The sequence below is a fragment of the Rhinichthys klamathensis genome, unplaced genomic scaffold (assembly GCF_029890125.1).
Source record: "Rhinichthys klamathensis goyatoka isolate OS25496 unplaced genomic scaffold, OSU_Roscu_1.1 h1tg000549l_1, whole genome shotgun sequence".
NCBI classification, from domain to species: Eukaryota; Metazoa; Chordata; class Actinopteri; order Cypriniformes; family Leuciscidae; genus Rhinichthys; species Rhinichthys klamathensis.
Window position 1 is genome coordinate 760,534 of NW_026607020.1, and position 27,422 is coordinate 787,955.

General features: G+C 38.9%; 2 protein-coding genes across 2 annotated transcripts in view; one reads left to right on the top strand and one right to left on the bottom strand.

Annotated features, from left to right (window-relative positions):
- The first annotated feature begins 871 nt into the window (after positions 1–871).
- Positions 872–22,664, top strand: dbh (dopamine beta-hydroxylase (dopamine beta-monooxygenase)). Its single transcript, XM_056238993.1, has 12 exons — positions 872–1,401; positions 3,114–3,264; positions 5,194–5,447; positions 7,445–7,621; positions 9,853–9,955; positions 10,905–11,071; positions 11,611–11,754; positions 15,708–15,746; positions 16,021–16,080; positions 18,365–18,492; positions 19,016–19,175; positions 22,533–22,664. The coding sequence occupies exons 1-12, from the start codon at positions 1,075–1,077 to the stop codon at positions 22,656–22,658; spliced, it is 1,836 nt and encodes a 611-aa protein (XP_056094968.1). The 5' UTR covers positions 872–1,074; the 3' UTR covers positions 22,659–22,664.
- Positions 22,665–23,910: 1,246 nt separating this feature from the next.
- The window catches only part of sardh (sarcosine dehydrogenase), a 66,504-nt gene continuing 62,992 nt past the window's right edge, over positions 23,911–27,422 (bottom strand). The window contains exon 21 of the mRNA XM_056238953.1: positions 23,911–24,495. Coding sequence (XP_056094928.1) covers positions 24,340–24,495 — 156 coding nt within the window. The 3' untranslated portion in view covers positions 23,911–24,339. The remainder of the gene's footprint in view (positions 24,496–27,422) is intronic.

A 27,422-nucleotide genomic window follows, 5' to 3' on the forward strand; every position in this document is an offset into this window, starting at 1 on the left:
AGAACACATGTCTGTCACACATGCTGAGAAATATTGTGCAAACATAAAGCTCAACGAATGTCACAGTTATACCAATATACTTATACTGTTATACTATATAATAGTTCAAACCAAACAGGTATTTATTGACAGAGAAGCAGAGCAGTTATGCAGGTGAGTAAGGAAGAGTAATATTAAGCAGATGGATACTGAATAACTGAGGCCGTTTACACAACGCCGTAAAAAAAATGTTTAATGCATTTCTGCCGTTCATTTACATAACAATAGCGTTTTGGGGGCCTGAAAACGCTAACTTTTGAAAAAAATAAACAATTGACAGATGTTTACTTCTAAGGCACATCCGTTTGAGAGGTTTTGCATCTGAAAATAAACTATAATCTTTTTTTTATTTTTTTTCACTCCAGACAGTACCAGTTTTTACCCGACGTTTGAAGTGTATTTTCAAGTTGAAATGTTGTTTAAATTCAGTTTTCATCAAATTAATAAAAGTCATGTGTTTTCTCTTCTTCAATAAAATGACACTGGGTTCTCTGAAAGCGTATAAAGGACATTTTAGCCAATAAAACGCAATTTTCACATGCGTGTGATCTATTGCACTCTAACATCCCAAACCGTCTTAGACGTAAATGATTTTTCATAATAAACTCCACATCTATAGCAAACGAAAAAAGACAGTATTGCAGAAATCCGCCCTTCTCCCTCACAACAAGCAGATGTTGGAAAAAAAAAGAAAAAAGTTTGACCAGAGGGCAAAATAAACAATTGAATTTTCGTTAACCCAGCTAATAGAATTAGCCAGGATAAAGTAGAGGCTGTCACAGGGTCGTGCTCTTAAAAGCCAGAGAGAGTCCACAGCCAACAGAAGTGGACCAACACGAGGACCGGTGGACACCTACCAACTGAAAAACACATCTGAGACGGGATCAAGAAGTCAACAGAAGAACGATCCATTTGGGAGTTCTCAAAAGACGACGGCATAAGGAGATTTCTGACGACTTGTGACTTCAGAACAGCCCAGAAACATCATACTAAAGACCAACAGAAGGGGCCTTCAAGTAGAAGACAACATAGGCAATGCGTCTTCTCAACAAAGACCTGCGGTTGCAAGACGTCACCCTCATGTACCTCACCGTTTTGGCCACTGTGGTGGTGCTCTTGGTGGCTTCCTACCAGGCTCCTGCGCTCCCCTCCAGACCCCCCCTGGCCTACCACATCCCCTTAGACCCCTCGGGTCAGCTGGAGCTGTCCTGGAACATCAGCTATCCCACCCAGGAGGTCTATCTAGAGGTGAAGGTCAAAGAGCTGCACCACGGCCTTTTACTGGGCATGTCCGATCGGGGAGAGCCCACCAACGCCGACTTGGTCCTTCTGTGGGACGACGGTCAAAAATCCTATTTTGGGGTAGGAATAGTTCATACGCTTTGGTTTTATGATGGTTTTTTTTCTTTATGGTGTTGGAAATGTGCTCCGGGGATAGTGTAGGATTATGTGCTTTTATAAAATATGTATTTGATATGAGCAGGAAAATGATGCAACATAATGCAGAATCTTGTCAACATGAGTGTTTTTCTTTTTTTTTGGTAAAAGGATTGCTTATCCACAAATTAAATGTCTTTACTCATCCCACCTTGTAATTCCAAACCTGCATGACTTTCTTTCTTCGGTGGAGCATAAAAAAAAAGATATTTTGATGAATGTTTCAATTGGTTTTGTATGTACTGTCAGTGGAGTCCAATGTTGTTTTGGACCCCATTGACTTGCATTGACTGGTTCTTTATTGGCATCAATGGAACCTTTGCTTTGCACAAAAGGTTCTTTATAGTGGATAAAGGTTCTTCAGATATTTAAAGCTCTTTTAAGAACTGAAAGGTTCTTTGGGAAACCAAAAATGGTTCTTCGATGCACTGCAAAAGCCTTTATTTATGGACAAAAAAATATTAAGAGATTAAAAAAAACCAAACATAATCTTTCATGTTCCACAGAAGAAACAGAAGTCATCCAGGTTTGGAACAACATAAATAATGACAGAATTCAGAGATCGTACTAGACTTTTTTGTTGTTGAATAATAAACGACTAATGACGAATTTCTAACCTCTCGGTCAAAGCAACCTTTCTCCGTTGCTCTTGAGTCTGAAGAGTCAGGCTTTATAGATCTTGTTATGATTGCCTGGCTACAGCACACCCACCCACACACACACACACACACATCCGTGCACTTCCAGTTCAGCCGTATAGTGCAACACTCCTTCTAACATTGAGCGGAACAGCTCACATCTGGGTTTTGCCCGGCGCACCCCAAATAAAGTGGTTGAAGGAAGGTCATGTGTGTGTCAAGGCCCTCTCCATTCATTATGCATGATTTATTTCATTATTTTGCCTTTGGATTTCACTGTTCTGTCCGTTTTGAATAAATGTTGTATGGCCAGCCGCTCGCCCTGCCTCCCTCAGCGTATGTCCAGGAGAAGAGTTACTGACAACAAGTCAAAACATTGTAGGCTGGCGGAAAATTATGAACGAATTACTGGTTAAAATGGACACTTTCAAAATCGATTATAAGTAACATAAAAACCATAGTAAAATATCTCTAAAGTATTTATACCAATATTTTATGATGGTTTTAACACTTTGACTTACTTTTTGGCAAATTAGTGGCACACTTTTTTCGAAAAATCATACATTTTTGTATGAAATAACTAACTTTTTAAAAATGTTCTCAGGAGATCGTGTTGGGTAGTTTATAAATGAATTATGTATCACGGTTTCCACAAAAATATTAAGCAGCACAACTGTTTTCAACATTGATGATAATAATAATAACTGTTTCTTGAGCATCAAATCATCATATTATAATGATTTCTGAAGGATCATGTGACACTGAAGACTGGAGTAATGATGCTGACAATTCAGCTTTGATCACAGGAATAAATTACATTTGAATGTTTTAATGCATATTCAAATATAAAATAGCTATTTTAATTGGTAATAATATGTTACTGTTTTTACTGTGTTTCAAATAAATCAAAGAAGATATTTCTAAAAACATGAACTTACCGACCTCAAATAGAGAAGCAAAGCTGATGTTTGTTTTTGTGATTGAATGTGATATTCTTAGGATGCATGGAGTGATAATGAAGGCAGAGTGATGTTGGACACTCAACAGGACTATCAGCTGCTGGAGACCCATCAGTCCTCTGAAGGCTTCTTTCTGCTCTTCAAAAGACCATTCAGCACCTGCGACCCACACGACTACACCATAGAGGCACGTTACTGAACATCTGAAAGTAGAAGAGCAGATAGAGGGGCTTGAGTGAGACAAAGAGACATTTGCATGATAATAGAGTGCAATAGGAAATGGAAAAACTCCTTTTATAGGGAAATTGATTTTGAACGATAACTTTTAGACTTACTGTGAGCTACGAGGTTGTTAATCCATAGTTTTTGCTTTTGTTGAAGCTGCATTATTTCAGCTTATTTTTAACCCACTGGTGCTCTTCGGCCATTTTTGACCGAAACATTTTATGTTTTTTTTTTTTTTAGAATGAATGGACATGATTCGAAAAGGTTAAATGGTCCTGAAAAAAATAGTCACACTTGTGCTCCTCGCGGTCAAATATGACTGCATTGGAAATGAAGGGGAGACGGATTTCATTTAGTGGAAACTTTTGGTACTGCGCAAAAACAAACTCTTACTGAAAGCTAATTTTTTTAAGATATCAAGCTCAAATTTGGAAAACAACTCGTTTAGAATTATGGCTTTGATTTTCTTGCAGTTTTAGAGTATAACATGTTTTTGAAATTATATTTTATATGCAAATTTGAAAATTGTGCATTTTTCATAACAATAAGCGTAAAATTCTGTAACTTTTTACAACTTTTTTCACTTCAGAAATAATTTTCCAAGTGTCGTCTTTGAAAAGAGATCAAACTAAGTATGAGCTCTAAAGCATTAAAGATTTAAATTTCCTATGCTCAAAAAGTGAATAAATGGATTACAAATACAGTGTAGATATAATTTAGTACCATAAAATCCCCTAAAAATACAAAATATTAAATAAAACACATTATCGAACTAACATATTATTTCATTGAAATAAAATAAAAAATTCAGTTATTTTTTAAAATAATCGTATTTAACAGCAGAATTCCTAGTGAAAGAATACATTACCCATGATGCAGTACAAAAAATTATACCAATCAGTGAGACATAAAGTCTTCAGCTCCGCCCACTCCCATGAAGCACTGCGAATGATGTAATTGAGTCGAACTCTGTAAGGTCTCAAAATACTGAATATATTTTAAGTACATTGCAAAATATGCATATATATACACAAATATTTGTTTTATATGTATCAACATTTATACATGAGAAGTTTTATCGTTTTTAATTTGATTATGCTGTTCGCAAAGCTTCATGGGATTGTAGTTCTTTCCCTCACTAAAGCCGTTAAGTACACAGTCGTGTACCTTCGCCATTTTGTCCGATTTTCTAAAACTTTTTTGTTTCAAATCAAAGTTTGTAATGTTGTGATTCACCTCAGAGCTGATTGGCTTGTTTCGTGGCTTATAACTCTTTAATGAAGACTTTTTAAAAATCCCTAAGGGAACAATACTTCCAGCACTGCTGAAAAAGGGGGCGGGCGTTGTTGCACTTGTGCTCTCTATAGTCCTTAGTCATGTTAGAAAAAGGTCCAGATCATGTAATTTTAACAACTCGTAACTTTCAAAACTGAGTTTGTCTACTGAAAGGTTTTTTTTCTTTTTTTCGGAAAGATGTTTTGTCAGATGAACAATTGGTATGTTCATTAGTAAAATCCATTGAACGCACTGTATTCGATTTCTCACAGCCTCATTTTCATTCCTGTCAAAAAATAAACATGGCGCTACCATGACTAAGGGATATATTAGGTCAGAAAATTACACATTTTTTAAAAAAAGAAGAAAAAAAAGTTATATCTTAAGTATTCTGAAGTGTTGGGGGGAAAATGTCTTCATTTACTCACCCTCATGTCATTCCAAACCCTTTCATTCCTCCATGAAATACAGACCGAGATGTTTTGAAGAATATCCATGCTGCTCTTTTCCATAGAAGGATCATCGTTCCCATTCCGTCCAACACGTTACTTAGTCACATGGGTCTGGAAAAACATATGGGTGATTAAATGATAACAAAAAAAATCCTTATTTCCAGGAAGGCACAGTCCACATAATCTACGCCTTGCTGGAGCATCCGATCCTATCTTTGCATGAGCTCAACATTTCCCGTCTCCAGCCTGGCGTCCAGCGGGTTCTGCTCCTGCGTCCGGACACTCTGTCCCTCACGCTCCCGAGAGATGTGCACACCCTGGAGGTCCTGGCCCCTGAAGTCATCATCCCCACACAGGAGACCACGTACTGGTGCCACATCTATCAGCTCCCGCCTAATATGCCCAAGAACCACATTGTCAAGGTAACTTGAAACTCTTGGAGCCACTTTGACCAATTATAACCCTCTTTAGTCAAACACTTTTGTAAGTTTGTACTTACGCAAGAGTGATGTAAACTCAATCTGAAGATAATTATGGAATTTGCTAAGGCAATTATCAGTATTGCTATTAACTCTTCCATCGCCAGCGTTCTTGCCAGCCACTGCCAACTTTTTAAAAAATCATCTTCAGACCTTTCAGACCCCCTTAATGACTTTTTTCCTCCAATAAAGCATTTAGCGATATATCTAGTGACTTTTTGGACTGTTGGTTAACATGTAGTCAGTCACTACATCACTCGTTCTGTTGTCTGACAGAAAAAATATAAATGAGATCAGCTTTATTGGACATTCGGCTATATATTATATCAAAATAAAGTACATGAGCACGGGTTAGGAGAAGAAACCGATGTAAAGTGCTTACAATTGGTACATGACATCATCTAGTAACATTTAGCGGCTTTTCCTACTTTTCCACTGAAAATAATTGGCAACTCTATATATTCATACTATACTCACTCATTTATACTTTTTGACCATTGCATAGGTCCCTCTCTTTTTAGTGAATTGTTTTAAGTCAGAAATGTCAACTTTTAAAAACACATTTTGAGATCCTGCGTTCTTTTACGCTGCACTGTCTGAGGTTTAAGTCTTCATTTTTTTCCGGCAAGCAACTAAAAAGCATCTAAGTTTCTCCTGTTTTATTCGACCTGATCCCATGGGAAAATATAATGTGGCGATTTCGTTTGAATTTGTACAATGTGAATCCTAGAAAACGTATGATTATTAGAAAAAAGCAAGCATGAAGGTCCCCTACTAAACAAACCCGTCTCTGGGGTGTAACTAGGGGGCATTTACATGACACCGTTTTCAACTAAAAACTGAAAACTTATGCGTTTTGACCGTTCATTTACACGACAACAGCCGCGTTTTGGGGGCCTGAAAACATAGACAGTATAAGAAGTGGACAGAGCCATCTCATTGGAACTCAGTTGAGACAGTTGAAGCCCATTTTTAGCGATTTTTGAGCACTTCCGTTCCTGACGCACAGATTTAAACCGACTCAAACTAAGCTTGATGACGTGAGCAACCTGTCTGACAGACGTAAATCTTCTAGTAGCTGTGCGTGAAAACTGCCAACGTTAATCTTGCAGAGACGGAGAACTTGAGCAAAGAGTCCTTTATTGTGAGTGAGCAGGAGTAAGTATTCCGTTGCTTTTATGGACTCATCATCTATGGGCTTCTCCCTTGACGGGACGTCCCCCGATCGCCTGCAAGCTTCTCCTGCTGTCTGTACGGTAATTTCTGTACAGCGCGACAGAGAGTCGAGTGGTTATGACGCAATCGTTAGCCTATTTTTACTAAATCTGTTTCTACGGGGCCATAATGTAACATAGAAGGTAATGGAGCACTTTATACATCGTCGTGTTTCTTTAGAAATAAATAATGGACAAATGGAGTCTTTAAACGCCTCAGATGTAAAGTTATTCGCTGTCAAAGTGACGCCAAAATGAATGGGAGTCAATGGAAATGCTAACGCAAGTGAAGTTCTGCTACAACATTACGGCACCCGGCCGGCTTCAACTTCCGGTCGATGGATTACCCCCTTGCCTGAAAACGCTAACTTTTAAAAAGGGATTTTTGAAAACGATACTGTTATCAATTCCGTGTAAACTACAAAAACGCGAATCTGTGAAACAGTGACATCATGTGCATGAGTATTGTGTGTTCAGTCTATAGGCGTGTAGTGTTTCTTTACAAAGTGACATCGCCAACTACTGGCCTGGCATGAATAATACAACGTTTTTAGTCATTTTCGCAGATCCTTGTGAACAGGGATTGTCTTGACAACATTGTCATCTGTACGTGAAAAACGCACAGGAAAAACTTGGTTTTATTGCACACTCAGTAAAATACGTTTTCTAACTTATTTCCCCCCTCCTGTTTTTCTGCAATTTATATCTCTTCATCTTCTTTTGCAGTACGAGTCTGTAATCACTCCTGGTAATGAAGCCATTGTTCATCACATCGAAGTGTTCGAATGTTCCCCTCAGATGGACACCGTACCTCCATACAGCGGCTCCTGCGATTCAAAGATGAAGCCCCGCAAACTCAATTACTGCCGACATGTTCTGGCTGCCTGGGCCATGGGGGCGGAGGTACACACGCAACTACATACTGCATTTGCATAGTATATAATTAAAGCCAGTTCACTTAAAAATGGACAATGATTTGCTATCATTAACTCAGCATGACATTCAAAATCTCAATGGCTTGCTTCCTAGATAGCACACGTACGTCTGCAAGATGTCTGTTAAACATCACTGCTGTTGATCATCCGCTGTTTACTAACATCTGATAGACGTCTTTAACCCTCTGGGGTCCTTCGGCCCAAATGGACTCGAAGCATTTAAATAAATTTTTTTTTTAAATCATAGCTTTATCGGAATGGTCCGAAATTTGGTGACTTTGTTGGTACTTGGTATATGAACACCCAACAAAAATTGGGGACAGGATTTGAATAGTCTAAGTGGTTGTAAAAAAATAGTCACACTCAGGACCTTCGGGTCCAAATGGACCCGCATAGGAAATTAATGGGAAATTGGCAAAAATGTGAAAATACAGAGTTTTTTTGTGCGTACAATCTACAAATCAGCCACGATCCAGAAAAAAGCACACAACAGTGAAGGGGTGAATCTATAAAACATCAAGAGTGCAAAACAGACACATCCACACACACACACACACACACACACACACACAAACACACTTTTATACACATACACACTAATAAATTCAGATTACATATGGGTTTTGAATTTTTAAAATGCTCAGTTTGTCCACCATAAGGCATCCATCTCATTTCAAAAATTGCTTTCATGAGGCCTAGGCTTGACTCTAAAATGAAATAGCTTAAAAAAAAAAAAAAAAAAAAAATTCTATTATATTCAATGGGGAAAAAATGGGTCCTAATTATTGCATTAATATTAATTATAAATCATTTTTATTTTTGAAATTATCTCAAAACACCAAAAAAGAAAAGAAAAAATATTATAAAAAACAAGTAAAAAAAAAAAAAGATGATTTTTTTACAATAAATATTAATCCCACCCTTCCGGCCCATTTGGACCCGAAGGTCCTGAGTGTGACTCTGAAATGAAGGACCCCATAGGGTTAAGATGTCAGTTTTACATACATTTTGAATCATTAACATCTTAGAGACATTTTCTAAACGTCTATTTGACATCTGACAGGAAACGTCCTATAGACGTATTGCAGATGAGCAAACACTTGAAAAAATACGTCTTCCAGATGTAAACGCGCACATCGGATAGACGTCTCCGTGATGTACGTGTGCTGTGAAACACACAAAAAGATATTCTGAAGAATGTTCACCCTGCCCTTTTCCCGTACAACAAAATAAATTAGGGAGTGTCAAGCTCAAAAAAGACAACAGAAATTACAATCACAGTAAAATGACCCAATGAAATTACGGTCTCCCCCTGACACTTCTGCATATTCCTACATCTCTTGTCACAAATGTCTATCCTCTTTGACTGCATGCTTTCGCACTGTTTCATCATGAGGCATATCCATAGAGGTCACTTTCTACATCAGTTTCTCCCTCTTTAGCGCTAAGTTTGAGAGCTAAAAACAGAACATATGATTATCAGCATCTTTAGGAGGCACACATACAGATGGGCTTTTTCTGCGCCAATTCGCCCACTCTAGGTAGGTGCCAGTCAAGGTTTTGAGCAGAGCTGTGAGCCAATCTGAAAGCAGAGGCGTCCTGATAAATCAGTTCTGGAGCCAAGGACCGATGCCGAGCTTGAGAGATAGAGATGGAGAGAGAGGCCTGCAATGAGATTACATGGGAGTACAACAAACACAAATCATGTGTTCTGCTAGCTGCCAATGTCAAGCTGGAGAGATGAGATTATGTAGCAAAATTTAGATGTTTTTCTTCAGTAGACTGCAGTTTGCCTCCCCCCCCCCCCCCATCATTTCGTTTTTAAATGTGTTTTAATGCCTTGTGAGAGAAGGAGGGGGAGTGTGTGAGAGCCAGGAGAGTGTGATAGAGGAACGGGAATGGGGCGAGAAACTGGAGGTGGAAGGAGGACGGTTATGTAAAGCGGTCCTTCGCACACGAGTTCTAAAACAGATAAGGGTTTAGGTTTCAACTTTGCAATCCTTCATAAGTCTAAAACGATGGTCGTGAACTGTCACGGATCTACAGGACTTTTCTGGCTCTGACTGAGCCGGAGTTGGCATAAGCTTCTTGTGCATTGGCTCAAATATCTTTTAGCCTGCAAAGCATAAATCAGAAGCTTCACTGCACCACGATCAATCTTATTTAAGTTCATATACAGTTCTGTGTCTGTACGCACAGCCGTTCTACTACCCTGCCGACGCTGGTTTGCCTCTGGGAGGAGACGGTTCTTCGAGGTTCCTTCGTCTGGAAGTTCATTACCACAACCCTCTCCTTATATCAGGTATGCAACAGGCACACAAACCATGTGAAATACTTCAGCCCAGTTGCTTATGGCTATGTTGAAAATGCTGAGTCATTACACTGTACACACTTACTATTTATAGGCGACTTTTTTATAATGCAAAAATATATCTAAAATAGTTGACGTTATATGACTTATAATGAGGTCATGTGGCACTTATTTCATGTTTTTAGTATGGTTATTAAACCATCTTTGCCCGTCCAAAAGTGCATTGCATTATGGGATACAGTATTCTGCACAGTGTGCTTTGTTGGAGACTGTAAATATAATATGATCAGAGTATTATATATGTAAGTATTTCTACAACTTTGGTATTTTTTCACATTTAAATGGTCATCATAAAAAAAAAAACTTCATTGTCATTTATTTTTTACTCCTTTTTTGTTTACTATTTTGTTTTACCCTTGTCCCAGAGCCTTTAAATCTTAAAATATGACAATTCATAACAAAAATATGAGTTGGTACATGTTTAATTTTGCCCATAATACTCCTCCACCCTTTTACATCACTCTGGATCAACATTCGTCACAATTCTGCGCTCATGGGAGTCACTTCAAAGGTTTTACATACCTGACGTTATTAACACAGTTGCGAAAGGTAGTCAGTGAAGGACAGTGATGTGTCAGAGATTATAAGTATTAGTGACAGCTCTATATACAAGCACCTGGAATCTGGATTCACACTGAAATCTGATATTGGCCACATTTAAAACAACAATGTGAACAGCTATGCAAAACAATTAGTAGCTATAGTTAAAGAAAAACCCAATTTGAATACTGCTCACAAACTGTATACTCCAGCAAGCGTAAGAATAGCATGCTAGTTTGCTGCTAATGTCTTTCTTCTAAACTCCTCAACAGCCTGATTTCTTCCTTTGATTTCTAAATGCAGAGCTCTTTATCACTCGTTCTGTGTGTGTTTGTCACAGGACGGAGGGACTCCTCAGGCATTCGTTTATGGTACACTCCATCTCTGAGGAGGTTTGACGCAGGCATCATGGAGCTCGGGCTAGTCTACACTCCTGTCATGGCCGTTCCTCCCCGCCAGCGCTCTTTCCAGCTGACTGGCTACTGCACCGACAAGTGCACACAGACGGTCCCGGATCCTCACAAACATACCTAAATACTGCACTTCACTCAAGCCAGATAAATTCAACCAAAGCTGCGACTGAAGATAAATCTAGAGCATCCAGTTCTAACTGCATTCAGACTTTGAATTCAATTAAAACACATTGGGTGGCTTCCTGAAAATAGATTAGGGACAATTTTCAACAAATCATGCAATCAAAATAGACTAACTTACTAAAAAAAGAAAAACACTCCCATTTAGGGTGTAATAAAAGTCTAATGAACCAGCCCACAGTGGCAAAAGCTCATCAACAAAAGGAAAATTGTGAAAAACAAAGCATTGTTATATAAGAAAGCATACTGTATAACTTCAAGTAACTCTGTTTGGGCTACTATATCATGAATGATAGTTCAAATCATGTGGCTTGTTGAGGTTAAGTTAACCACTCAAAACACCCTAGCAACACCCCAGCAACGCCCTAACATTAAAACCACTTACATTTTCTTCATAAAATGTCAAATATAGTTGACATTAATGATGAAATATAATTTTTTTCTGTCCTCCAGGCTCTTCCAGCAGGAGGTGTACATATATTTGCATCCCAGCTACACACTCATCTGGCCGGCCTCGGGGTGAGAACCGTCCTGGTGCGAGGAGGCAGAGAGGTGGAAGTGGTGCAGGAGGACAGACACTTCAGCACTCACTACCAGGTATTACCAAGTTTGTTTAAGCATAGAAAATTAGTTTATCTTTTACCCTTGATACATTTACCTGGTCTTATTGTGCATGATACATGAGTGCACGTTATTCCAAAATAAAAGTTTTTACATAATATTTTATCATAATGTAATAACTTTAACCTCTAAACAACTTTCCTTCTCTGCTGACATCACCAAGCCCTCTTATTTTTCAACCAATCCCCTCCAACCAGAGAGACACCACACCCAGCTGTTCATGAGGAAACTGCAGGGGGTTTGTGGTTTGATGAAAATGTAATAATCAATTGAATAAAAAATAAAAATTTGAATAATTTTAAAATAACAAAAAACATATTTTATTAAAATATTTTATTTGTTTACCTGTATGTCATGTAACCATTAACCGACACTAGACCGTAAGCAAACTTTAAACATGCAGATGTGCTGTTAAAGTGCCACTATTATGCTTTTTTGAATATTACCGTTCATGTAGTGTGTAATATAGCTGTTTGTTACTGTAAAAGGTCAGCAAAGTTTCAAAGATCAAAGTGGGCGATAAATAGAGTTGTTGTCTCCTAAAAGAAAGATGTGATTCTGAACTGCCTGAAAAGAGTTGTCAGTAATTCAAATCGTACAGGAACCTACGTAAGTTTTGTAAAAAATTTGCTTAATGCCAGCCTATGTTCTTCATTGGCTCCCTGCAAACAACATCTGGTCTGACCCTCAAACACTGTAGTTGTATCTGAGGCAAGGAAGAGTTTGGTTCGTGTTGTCGAGATGTTGAGAGGATGCTGTTTTCTGTGCTGTGAAAGCAAATCCACTTTGATACACTTACAAAGGATGAAGACTCTGACTCGGATTGATGCCATCGTTACTGTTGATATCACTGTGTATCAAGTGCTGAGGCTAATCTGGAGCTAAAATTCAGATATGGCAATGGCTGTTTGGTTTCCGACACGACCTTTAAGTGGTAGACCAATCACAACAGACCGGGTCATCCGACCAATCAGAGCAGAGTAGACCAATCACAACAGACCGGGCCATCTGACCAATCAGAGCAGAGTAGACCAATCACAACAGACTGGGTCATCTGACCAATCTGAGCAGAGTAGACCAATCATAACAGACTGGGTCACCTGACCAATCAGAGCAGAGTAGACCAATCAAAACAGACTGGGTAATCTTAACCAATCAGAGCAGAGTAGACCAATCACAACAGACCGGGCCATCTGACCAATCCGTGCAGAGTAGACCAATCACAACAGACCGGGCCATTTGACCAATCAGAGCAGAGTAAACCAATCACAACAGACTGGGTCATCCGACCAATCAGAGCAGAGTAGACCAATCACAACAAACCGGGCCATCTGACCAATCAGAGCAGAGTAAACCAATCACAACAGACCGGGCCATCTGACCAATCCGTGCAGAGTAGACCAATCACAACAGACTGGGTCATCTGACCAATCAGAGCAGAGTAGACCAATCACAACAGACCGGGCCATCTGACCAATCAGAGCAGAGTAAACCAATCATAACAGACTGGGTCATCTGACCAATCAGAGCAGAGTAGACCAATCACAACAGACTGGGTCATCTGACCAATCAGAGCAGAGTAAACCAATCATAACAGACTGGGTCATCTGACCAATCCGTGCAGAGTAGACCAATCACAACAGACTGGGTAATCTTAACCAATCAGAGCAGAGTAGACCAATCACAACAGACCGGGCCATTTGACCAATCAGAGCAGAGTAAACCAATCACAACAGACTGGGTCATCTGACCAATCAGAGCAGAGTAGACCAATCACAACAGACTGGGTCATCTGACCAATCAGAGCAGAGTAGCCCAATCACAACAGACTGGGTCATCTGACCAATCAGAGCAGAGTAGCCCAATCACAACAGACTGGGTCATCTGACCAATCAGAGCAGAGTAAACCAATCACAACAGACTTGGTCATCTGACCAATCAGACAAGAGTAAACCAATCACAACAGACTGGGTCATCTGACCAATCAGAGCAGAGTAAACCAATCACAACAGACTGGGTCACCAGACCAATCAGAGCAGAGTAGACCAATTACAACAGACTGGGTAATCTGACCAATCTGAGCAGAGTAGACCAATCATAACAGACTGGGTCACCTGACCAATCAGAGCAGAGTAGACCAATCACAACAGACTGGGTAATCTTAACCAATCAGAGCAGAGTAGACCAATCACAACAGACCGGGCCATCTGACCAATCCGTGCAGAGTAGACCAATCACAACAGACCGGGCCATCTGACCAATCCGTGCAGAGTAGACCAATCACAACAGACTGGGTCATCTGACCAATCAGAGCAGAGTAGACCAATCACAACAGACCGGGCCATCTGACCAATCAGAGCAGAGTAAACCAATCATAACAGACTGGGTCATCTGACCAATCAGAGCAGAGTAGACCAATCACAACAGACTGGGTCATCTGACCAATCAGAGCAGAGTAAACCAATCATAACAGACTGGGTCATCTGACCAATCCGTGCAGACTAGACCAATCACAACAGACTGGGTAATCTTAACCAATCAGAGCAGAGTAGACCAATCACAACAGACCGGGCCATTTGACCAATCAGAGCAGAGTAAACCAATCACAACAGACTGGGTCATCTGACCAATCAGAGCAGAGTAGACCAATCACAACAGACTGGGTCATCTGACCAATCAGAGCAGAGTAGCCCAATCACAACAGACTGGGTCATCTGACCAATCAGAGCAGAGTAGCCCAATCACAACAGACTGGGTCATCTGACCAATCAGAGCAGAGTAAACCAATCACAACAGACTGGGTCATCTGACCAATCAGACAAGAGTAAACCAATCACAACAGACTGGGTCATCTGACCAATCAGAGCAGAGTAAACCAATCACAACAGACTGGGTCACCAGACCAATCAGAGCAGACTAGACCAATCACAACAGACTGGGTAATCTTAACCAATCAGAGCAGAGTAGACCAATCACAACAGACCGGGCCATTTGACCAATCAGAGCAGAGTAAACCAATCACAACAGACTGGGTCATCTGACCAATCAGAGCAGAGTAGACCAATCACAACAGACTGGGTCATCTGACCAATCAGAGCAGAGTAGACCAATCACAACAGACTGGGTCAACTGACCAATCAGAGCAGAGTAGACCAATCACAACAGACTGGGTCATCTGACCAATGAACAGTTCTTTTATCGAACAGGTTCAGACACTGTGAGAAAAGAGGTGATGCTGAAATGCATATTATAAGAACCTTAAAGTGTTTTTTGACCTTGGATGCATGTAAACGTTTTGTAGGAAACCTTCAAAACAAAATTAGGAGCCTTTAAAATAGCATAATAGGGGCACTTTAAATTATTTATGTATTGACCTAAAATCTCAGGGGGAAGGGGAAGTGTATATTTAAGATGCTCTAACTGTTCACCATTTATTTTTAGTTTAAGATTTTTTTTCAGTTGACTTAAATACTTTTTAAAAGTAAAAATGTTTATTTTGCTCTATGAATGCAGTTTATAATAGTTTCAGATGACGTGTAGCATGTCACATCGACTGCAGCACACTGTTCCCTGCTCGAGACGTGTCAACTACCCACGTTCCCCTGCAGTATACCTGAACAGCTGACGGGTTCATCACTCCCACGCCATTCTTCATGCTCACATACTCCTGTGATAAAAACCTTTAAATGAAATACAAGTGAATGTGCTCTGACTTATTTCTGTGATGCCCTTTTCAAATCACAAAAGTAACATAATATTATTAATATTATATTTTTAGGGCACTGCTATGCGGTTGATAAAACTCTAGGCCATAGAAAGGTGCTATGCTAACAAATTCAGATGCATTCCGTTTTGGTTCTAATACATATTGTAAAAAGAAAAAAATCAATCAAATGCTAACATTTGTAACCTTTTTCTTTTTTGTGCAGATTATCCGTGTTTTAAAGAAGATGGTGACTGTTTTGCCAGTAAGTTGCTCTTCACTCAAGTAAAAGCTGAGGCATATTTAGATGAGAGAAAGAGAGACGCTGCAGTGCAGACATTACAGGAAACGCCTGGAGCCAGCAAGCCACCAACAAAAGCACAGATCGACTGCATTTAGACTGTCAATACAAGCACCCACACACGGCTGAGGCTGCCAATCTAATGCTAACCTGCCAAGAGACATTCATTCTAACATGCTCTACAAATAGCGGAGTGAACGTGTGTGATTGCCGCTTTGTGCGTTTGTCTTCCCCATAGGGCGATGCTCTCGTCACAAAGTGCACGTATAACACTGAAGACAGGAACAAAGTTACAGTGGTAAGTCTGAGCAATGGCATATGCTTACATGTAAAATGACACGAGCACTCAAATACATTCTCTCGCGTGAATTCGGAGGATCTAGACACCACAGATGGATTGGCTGGAAATCAAACAAGTTCATAACTCTCAGAATGAGATTGTTATCATCCTGCACAATATAACACAAGTTTGTAATACAAATTTAACTAAGATCTGCTTGAGCTTAATTAAACCCACACTCATAAACTATTACATTTAAGCTACTACTGTTTAATAGGAAACAATTTGTCATTCATCCAGGTAAACATTTCATATATGCAAATAGGCATTACTGACCCAGTCTGTTGTGATTGGGCTACTCTGCTCTGATTGGTCAGATGACCCAGTCTGTTGTGATTGGTTTACTCTGATCTGATTGGTCAGATGGCCCAGTCTGTTGTGATTGGTTTACTCTGATCTGATTGGTCAGATGGCCCAGTCTGTTGTGATTGGTTTACTCTGATCTGATTGGTCAGGTGACCCAGTCTGTTGTGATTGGTTTACTCTGATCTGATTGGTCAGATGGCCCAATCTGTTGTGATTGGTTTACTCTGATCTGATTGGTCAGATGGCCCAGTCTGTTGTGATTGGTTTACTCTGATCTGATTGGTCAGATGGCCCAGTCTGTTGTGATTGGTCTACTCTGCTCTGCTCAAATTAAAGTCCCCCTGTAGTCAATCATTTTATCCTTTAAAACGAATTTTTGATCACAAAAATTACATATTAAAACGTATTTTCCTGTGACATTTCCCTCCCTCATGCCTTAAAATAGCTTGAATGTAGCGCTACACCCTTGCTTCATTTAATATCACGCGGAACCATGAATATGCTAATTAGCCCCGCCTCCACTCACGCCAGCTCACAGATTCACTCGGCCAACTCACTGTGGTAAACGCTGCACAGTGATATCGCTCTTTACAAGGGTAACTAATATGAGTAGCCTTTTGCTTGACTATGTTATCAAACAGCTGAGGTCAGGCACTTATGTTGGACGAGAAGGCCTGGCTCGCAGTCTCCGCTCGAATTCATCCCAAAGCTGTTCTAACGGGTTGAGGTCAGGACTCTGTGCAGGCCAGTCAAGTTCCTCCACACCAAACTCGCTCATCCATGTCTTTATGGATCTTGCTTTGTGCACTGGTGCGCACTACAGTCATGCTGGAACAGGAAGGGGCCATCCCCAAACTGTCCCCACAAAGTCCAAAATGTCTTGGTATGCTGAAGCATTAAAGGGATAGTTCACCCAAAAATGAAAATTCTGTCAGCAATTACCCACCCTCATGTTGTTCCAACCCCGTAAGACTTTCGCTCATCTTCGGAACACAAATTAAGATATTTTTGATTAAATCTGAGAGCTGGATCACTCCTCCATAGGCTTCTTAAGGGATCGAAACTTGCCGGCCCAAAAGTTATGAAAGACATCGTTAAAATAGTCGAGTGACTACAGTGGCTCAACCTTAAGTTTATCAAGCGACGAGAATACTTTTTGTGCGCAAAAAACAAACAAAAAGAACGACTTTATTCAACTACTCTGTAAGGCCGTGATATTTCACGTAGTGAAACTACGCAAAGCTTCTAGGTTGTATGTCACACGTAGGCTCACTATTGGCTGACGCTGGTCATGTGTGTGATGCGTGACGTGCAACCTAGAAGCTTTGCGTAGTTTCACTAAGTGAAATATCACGGCCTTACAGAGTAGTTGAATAAAGTCGTTCTTTTTGTTTGTTTTTTGCGCACAAAAAGTATTCTCGTCGCTTGATATACTTAAGGTTGAGCCACTGTAGTCACTTGGACTATTTTAACAATGTCTTTCATAACTTTTGGGCCGGCCAGTTTCGATCCCTTAAGAAGCCTATGGAGGAGTGATCCAGCTCTCAGATTTCATCAAAAATATCTTCATTTGTGTTCCGAAGATGAACGAAAGTCTTACGGGGTTGGAACAACATGAGGGTGGGTAATTGCTGACAGAATTTTCATTTTTGTGTGAACTAACCCTTTAAGAGTTCCTTTGACTGGAACTAAGGGCCAGAGCCCAACCCCTGAAAAACAGCCCCACACCATAATCCCCCCTCGACCAAACTTTACACTTTTCACAATGCAGTCAGGCAAGTACCATTCTCCCGGCAACCGCCAAACCCAGATTCATCCATCGGATTGGGTTCAGTGAGAGTCCACTCTAGAGTCCAGTGGCGGCGTGCGTTGTGTGAGAGAAACAAAGATTTTACTTCACTTCAAATCAATTGTCTTTGTTTTCTCACTTCCGCAGGGTGGTTTTGGGATCATGGACGAGATGTGTGTCAATTACGTCCATTATTATCCCCGTACACAGCTGGAGTTGTGCAAGAGCCACGTGGACCTGGATTACCTGCAGAAATACTTCAGTCTCATCAACAGGTACACCACAAGTCCACAAAACATCCACTCAGACTAAACTAACCACCAAAAACACCAAACATGACCTTCCTGTATGACGTCTAACACATTCCAGACAGTCATTACCTCACAATGAGAAGAAAACCTTGAAAACAGCAACACTGCAGATGATGTGTCACACCGCTCTGACCCAGTCAGGCTACAACAACAACAGCATACCTGAAAGTAATGTCTTGCTTTGAGACCAACTGCCCGAGGACAAGAGGAATACTTTCAATTCCTGTACGAATTCAGTCGGAAAAACAGAAATGAGTTTTCTTCAGCAATGCATAAACAAAGAGAAGGCGATGACATTTGTATTCATCCATTTTGCACAGGCAAATTGCATTTTCTAGCTTTAAAAAAAAAGCAATTTTACGACATTGTTGTGGGGTCAGACGAATTATGAAAGTGGTTTTGTGTCTATGCAACCAAATTACCCCTTCTTGAGATGTTTTGGGGGTGGAAAGGTCTACCAAGTTTTGCTGTATTGTCGTCTGTGTAGGTTTCAAGGACGTGAGAGTTGCAGTTGTCCTCAGACTACCGTGGAAGAGCAGTTCTCCTCAATAACCTGGGACGGCTTCAGCGGGGATGTGCTGAACTCCCTCTACATCACTTCCCCCATCTCAATGCACTGCAACCAATCCACCGCTGAGCTCTTCCCCGTAAGCACAACATTTAAGCCACCATTTCACTATCTCGGACAAACTGGAAGCCATTCATTTCCAACGGAGGGTAATACGAGACCATATGCGTATGCAGAATCTTTAGATTCGGATGTGTTTATTGAAACTTTTGTGGCTATACCTCATGTGAACCACCCAACTTTATATGGTGCATTCTAATCAAAACTGAGATAAGTGAAGAACAAAGTGAGATTTAGCAATATTTCTTAAAAATCTACTGTTCTTCTTATATATTGGCAGTTATTTGTTTAGTGTGGATAAATTCATACATTCATTTTACCATCGTGAATAAGCGGAGGGTAATGGCCACCAGAGCCATAGAGAGACAGAGTTGCGACGCTCTTTGATGTCGCCGCGACGGCTGTCACGTGGTTCATGTAAGCCCCAATAGTTCCAAAACATACGCGGGCTGTCATGTTCTTCTATGGGACAGACAGCAGCGATTGCATTATTGACCGGTAAATATAAAATAAAACACACACCCAAGTACTTTTTCAGCTGTTATTGCATTTTGTTAATGTCAGTTTTGCATTTGGAGAGGCAGGGTGACAACTTAGATAAGTTTTAGGCTATATTTTTGGAGGGAAAAGCTTAGTGTTCATGTTCGCATGGGTAGTAGCACTGGCTTTAGCGTCTCTAACTTAACTTTTCCATATCATTCATCTGATGATGGACGTCTCGTGATATTTATTTTAGCACAACTGGGCTGTATTAGGCTATTGATTCCCGTGATCTTGCTTATAAATTCCGATTCAGCCATTAGCCTACCTTCGTGATCACGCACGAAGATCACGCACATCCGTTCAGAACTCCAACCAACATAAAATATAAATAATTACGCTGTGCATGTACAAATGAATGATTTAGGAGGGAAATAGACTGCTCCCATAACTTTGAAAGTAACGACTATATTTGCAATGCTCGGTAAATATTAACTTCATAAAATGAAACCGGAGAGATAGTTAATGAGTGAATTAACTATGTTCCTAAACACGATCCATAACATATGTTTTTAACATACAATCCATAACTGTTAACGGGATTCATTTCAGTATGGCTAATGTACCCCTTCATCCTACCATAATCATAGACTAAACCATTCATCTGAAAACACACACAAATACATACGTACTGTGTACAGTACACATGTATATATATGTATGTATATATATATATATGCATGCATGCATGTATGTATATATATATATGAATGCATGTGTATTTATGTATATGTATTACACAAACACACATTTTGACATATGCATATATACACACATAACCCTAACCCATTTAAAAAAATGAATTGTGTGTGTGTGTATAATATTATATATATATATATAATATTAGTTATATTAGTTAGTTAATATTAGTTATATATAATATTATATATTATATATATATATATAATATTAGTGCTGTCAAACGGTTAAAATATTTAATCGCGATTAATCGCATTAATGTCATAGTTAACTCGCGATTAATCACAATTAATCGCACATTTTTATCTTATCTAAATGTCTCTTGATTTCTTTTTGTCCCATTCTTTTTTCTCATTTTAATGCTCTTATCAACATGGAAAAGTGGATCGGCTTGCTTTGTGCAAATGTTTTATTTATTGAAAACAACATTGACATACAGTTCAATTTCACACTAACATTCTCACTTGGAGCAAATAATCTCTCACACAATGTAACACTGTCCATCAATAAAAGGGTGAAATAAATATGACGAGGTCCTGATATTGACGAGGGGGCGGAGAATTCGCATCAGCTGTGTGTGTGTGTGTGTGTGTGCTTGGCCATCATCAAGTGGTATTTCAGACTGGACGTGCTGCGATGTTAGCTCAGTTCACAACGACAAAACACACAGATCACTTTGGTCTCGTCAATGGAACCATTTGGGAACTTTTTAAAAGTAAACTTTCCATTCAGAATCTTATTGGCATCCATTTTGGCGTCTCGCGCTCGTCATCCACTCAGAACGTAACTTTAACCTACTATTTGGCCGGCTCGCAAGCCCAAACAAGTGTGTGCGTTGTGCCTGTTGTTTTGTTTCCGGTCTAGCTAGATCCGCTTGTGCTTTCAAACGCATGCCGCGTCCTGTTGCAAAAGCATGTGAAAAAACGACAAAGTTTGCTAGGCCAAAAAGACCGTTAAGCGCGCGATGAAAAAATTAACGCCGTTAAAATGGGTTTGCGTTAACGCCGTTAATAACGCGTTTAACTGACAGCCCTAATTATTATTAATAATATTATAAACATCAGGTTACCGTAAGTTAGCTAACGTTAGTGAAGTGTTGGTCACGTAAGCTATAGCTGCAATTAACCTATTATCTTCCAATAAACATTAACTAAAACTGGCTACATAAAATATAACTACGGACTAGATTCACGAAGAGGTCGGCTAATGTGTGTAAAAGTAAAAAAAATACAGTAATTTCATTAATTTACCAGCGAGCGTACTTCGGAAACACTGAAAATGAATGGGGTTCAATGGAGAAACTATCAGTGTTTGGAACTATCGGCCGCTCCACGACACGCGTTACTTCCAGAGTTCATATGGCGGTCTATGGGAGTGTCGCAACTCTGTTTTTCAACGGCTCTGATGGCCAGTATTGGGGAAAGTAACTTTTACAACATCGTTACAATATTGCGATACTCCCTTAAAAAAGTTACTAATTACATTACTTTCCATAAAAAGTAACTAAGTAATGTTACATTACTTTTGCATTACTTTTTTTTCAGGCTCTTCCAGGGTTTTTTTTTTTACTGAGAAGTTATTTTTTGCAAGTGTTTAAAGCACCTTCGTTGTGTTTTAAAGACACATTTAGAATATTATACAAAAGTTCAAGTATTTCAACGCACACAAAGCTTCAGTTGTGCTGCTTTACAATTTTGTAGAAACAGTGATACATTTTTTTAAGGAATCTTAGAAAGTTCAAAAGAATAGCATTTATTTGAAATAGAAACAAATAAAAAGACCATTATAAATGTATTTTCTGTCACGTGTGATCAATATAATGCATCCTTGCTGAATTTAAGTACATTTCTACTAACATTTACAAACAGTTTTAAATTAAATCTGTAAAAACTTGAAATGAAAAAGAAATTAATAAATAAATTTGAACAGGGACTCAAACAATATCTGTCCTTGAAAGCTTGGGTAACATTATGAATACAAGGTTTAGGATTCATATAAACAACTTTGAAATTGGATTGGATTCAATTGGATTGACAAAAATGAGTCAATGTAACCGTACCTAATGAGAAAATGCCACCTCAGGTTGAACTGAAATTAGGATATCTTTACGTATTAACGCTCAAGTCTTTTCTCTTAGGGTCAATGGGAGAAACAGGAGATACCGGTGGTGACGGCAGAGCTCCAGAGAGCCCCGTACCCGTGTGAAATAAACCCTCGAGCGAGTGACAACCCTACAGAGGTCAGGCCTGACGGCAGCGTCTGATGCCCAGACATGAGCTCAACCTTTACCACTCAACGACAGACTCACACAGCAGCCTGTGCACTACGCAGGAGACGTGCTTCAAGTTATCACATACAATCAATCACTAAAGTACTGTTTTGTTTGTAGACTATTATTTTAGATATTACATTAATATTTGTTTGAGAAGGTGCAGTGTGTAAAAAACAGCATTTATATGGACGAAGGTGCACTACACTTAAAACGTAACATTATTGTGAAGTATATACTGAATGCTGTCTACTATTTAGTAGATAGTAAAATAGTCCACATTATGCAACGATGAGCATTTCAAATAGTAGCAGGTTAAATAATGCATGCTTAATTCCATGGGTGGCGTACAGTCTTCTCAGAAATAAAGATCATTTACAATTGTTTATAGTTATTTTGTTTTGTGTAAAAACTTCTAAAGAGTCCAATGAAATGAATCAATAAGTTGGTATTGAGTGCAATGCATTGTGGGATATTTTGTCCAAAGCAATATGCTGTACAGTATGCATCCGGGAATCCCATGTGTACAGAAGATCAACACTGCCGATCAAAAGTTTGGGGTCAGGAGGTTTTTTTTACAATTTAAAATAATAATTTTGTATTTTAATATATTTTTACATTTAATTTATTCTCAAGCTGAATTTTCAGCATCATCACTCCAGTCTTCAGTGTCACATGATCCTTCAGAAATCATTCTAATATGATGACTTGATAGCATTATTATCAATGTTGAAATCATTTTTGTGGAAAATATGCTTTCTCTTATGAATATAAAGTTCAAAAGAACAACATATTTCTGAAATAGAAATCTTTTGTAATATTATAAATGGTTTTACTGTCACTTTTGATCAGTTTAACGTATCTTTGATGAATAAAAGTATTAATTTTTATTAAAAAAAAATCTTACTGGCCCTTACTGAAAGTTTTGAACGGTAGTGCATGTTCTCCTATAAGACAGAAAAATACTTAGAAGATCTCACAATATGACAAAATTTGGTTTAATTCTTTCAAATGTATCAAATTTTCAACAACAAATAAAGTTAAACAGCAGTCGGCTTCAAAACCAGACTTAAGAAAGAGTTTTTACTATTGTTAATGATTACAAGTAATGAGGAAAACAGGTTAAAATACTATAAAATATTAATTTAATTGATGGCCCAACATGCAGAAATCATGTTCGGTTTCTCTCGTTCTGTCAGGAAAATACAGCGTATTTTGTAACATGTACACAAAACAGACCTTCAAATCAAGACAATATCTTTATTTAATTCCATAGATGTATATTTGGCAAACATTCATTAATCCCTATAGTTAAATTTGACACGTGACCACTGAATAACATCTGTAATGCACAGCTATTCAATGAAAAAAGTCACAAATGTTCAAACCAGCACAAATAAGTGAGTCAGGCTCATGGTGGTGTACTCACTAAAATATAATTTTCTGAATGATTTCTTTCTGAAAACGATGAACTTTTAAGGCACAGGAAGATGCTGAACACGATTACACTGAATAACCAGTTTTTTATTTTTGAATTCACATTAGTACTTTGTTCTTCTATGATCCGTTATGGTGGATCCTCCCTTTAAGACAGTGAGTATAAATCCAGAAGAAACGGTCACTTGTTTTGTCCAGGAATGCTGATGCTGATGTGTTGGATAAAGGTCTGGATCGGTTACGTTCTGGCCTCGTGCGCTTGTGGAGAGCCGTAGATGCCCTTGATGCGCTTGTTTTCGGGGTCGAAGGGTGATTTCAAGTGAGCTGTAGCTCTGTATGTGACGCCCATCCTCTCCAGCGTGAAGTCGCCACTGCGGACGAAATCAGGGCTCACCTGCGGGCCGTTGAACACAGACACATTTCAGTAAGATGGATATATGATTAAAACTAAAAGGCTTTTATTTTTTCATTGATATATCAGTGTCAAACCATGCAATGCAAATGAGGTCTGCTCTCCTCACCTCCCTCTCTTTCTATCTCTCCCCTCCTGCTCGCTCTCGGTCAGGGGTTGCATCTCTTTTTAATTAAATCTGAAGAAGCTGCAGGCATTACCCTGTGGAGTCGAGATCAAGACGCATTCGCTGGAAAACTAGCCTGACCTCTTTAAGTGGGCACATTGCAGCACTAATGGACACATTGGTAGATGTCCACTGATTGGCACTGAGAATGAGGCAAATACTAAAGCTCCTTGTACAGATGAAACACACTGTTTGCTCATGTTATTAATACAGAGAGCGGTGTCTTGAGCTCCACATACTCCTCCTGCCTATGTGTATTTAAAGGTACAGTAGTACAAAATATTAATATGCCCTTCTAACCCTCTATTAAAGTTTTAGTTTCTTTAGAGAAACACAAAAAGAGACAGAATGCTGAAGCTGAAGTTTGAAGCCCTGGTCATGATAGCTTTGTGTGACAATTTTAAGATGTTATTTCACTTAAAATATTGACATCGGCTTTAGCTCTCCTTGGTAACTTCAAGAGAATTCGTGAAAGGAAAAGTGATAACTGATTCATAAAAAATAAAACTAATACTGCACACCGGCGACCAGTATGGACTCTCACAGTGCTTTTGAAGCTTGAAATCTCTTCATTTCCAGTCACTACATGGAATAGCAATGGAACGACAAGGAGATTTTTTCTAAATTTCTTCTTTTTGTCTTCCACGGTAGAAAGAAAGTCACGTGGAAACTTGAAACTAGAAACAACAAAGTCTTATGCATGAAGTCTCAAGGTCTCTCTTCCATGAATAATACTTGTGTGACATCATGCCCAGTGATGTGTCTGTTATCGTCTTCCTCGCTGTGGAATGGAGATGTCTCAGTGCTACCTCCCCATCTGTCCCTCCTCATCTAGCTGTCTGTCAGTTAGCATTAACTACACATCCCCCTGTATCATGTCATACTTGTAGTGCACGCACTTCAGAGTGTGTCTAAGCATTACAACACACACAGTCACATGGTCTCCCTTCCCTCTAAACCATCACACACACACACTCATTTATGTCAAGCTCTCTCAAACCTTTATATTTTCAAGTATTTTCTACCTAAAATGTTTAATTAATGTGTGTACACACACACACACACACACACACACACTTAATTCACAAGTTAATTTGAAACAATATGTATTTTGAAAAGCGCTATACAAATAAATTTGAATTTAATTTAATTTAATTATTACATAAAATGTTATATATTCATGGTTGAGAAACCTTGAGACTTCATTCATAAAACTTTCTTTGAGTTTCTAAGTTTAATAAATGTATTATTTATTTTTTAATTTTATAGTTTATAGTTTAAATGTAAAAAATGTTGAAACCTGCCTTTCTCCATTATTTAATAAATGAATATTACATTACATACATAACATTTTATTTTATTTCTTTTCATCGTTACTTATGTTAAAGGTTGTTTAATAATAAAATGTTTTTCAGTGAATTTCCATCAAAACCTAATGTGTTATTTGCAGTGATCATACGATGTTTAGGCCATAGCACCCACCGTTGCCCATCGTTTGATACTGGATTAATGCAAATGAGCACTTGACAATAATGGCAGTATGAGCTCAGCAGAGAGCACGACACACACACACACAACCCTTCATCTAATCATCGCTCTTTAAATGACCCTATATGAGGAGCAACTCGCATGACTCACCCTGAATCATAAAAGCAGAATGAGTGCGTATGCGTCGAAAGACCCGAATCAGCGGAGTGTCTTAATACTTATCTCTTAAAAGTACTTGCCCAAGCTCAAGTTCAGTTATAATTAAAATATCATGTTGATAATGACCCATTCTCATATTTTGATGTCTGATCTGACTGTGTGAGTAAAACAGTCGTTAAACCCACATTTTGTAGCACTAGCTGCAAAAAAGAAAAATGTTCTTTCTCAGTATTTTTGTCTTGTTTTCCCAGTACAAATATCTAAACATTCTTAAGCCAAGATACATTTACTTGAGAGGCAAAATGATATAAGACGTCAAGTCTTCTGAAAAACGTTTTTTTTTTGCTTAATACAAGAAAAAGGAAAAAAAAAAAGATCTGCAAATAGGGTCAGAAAAATAATAAATTTTTCCCTTTGAATTAAATTAATTTTTCATACCCCATTAACATAAACTCATTTAATTAATAATTTTTTCAAAAAAACAAGACTTAAGTCTCTTGCACAACAAGTTGCAAATTTTCGTATGCGTTTTTTCGTGTTCATTATCCATGCGAAAAATGCAGAACATTGAACCCGATCCGAATTTTTTTATGAAGGATACATTTTTTCGGAGGCAGTGTTTGAACGTAATTGACAACGTGAGGTCGTATTTATTTGTTAACGTGCGGAAATTTCGGATGGCAATTTCGTACTCAGTGTGCAAAGACCTTACACTTTCAGTAGAGTTAACTTACAGCCCTGATATACTTCAAGCGAAATCGAAGAACAAACTGGTGTGACGTCATTTCAAACTAAATCAGGCCAAAACGGAGTTTGTTTGGAGTTCATTTTGCCAAAGCGAACTTTCAGGAAAAGTTTGCTCCGAGTGCCAAACGCCTTCGAACTCCTTCAAGAAATCCCTGATGTATATAACTTTCTTCAGATAAACACAAATAAAGCTTTTTAGAAAACAAATCAATGCTTCCGGTCTACTGTCCTACGAGCGTTCATGAGAGGAATGTTGTGACGCAAGTATGTTGTTTAGCACATAGGACCAGCTCGTATGACTTTCACGAGGGCGACAATTTTTCATTTGGGACGAAAGATTTCAACATGC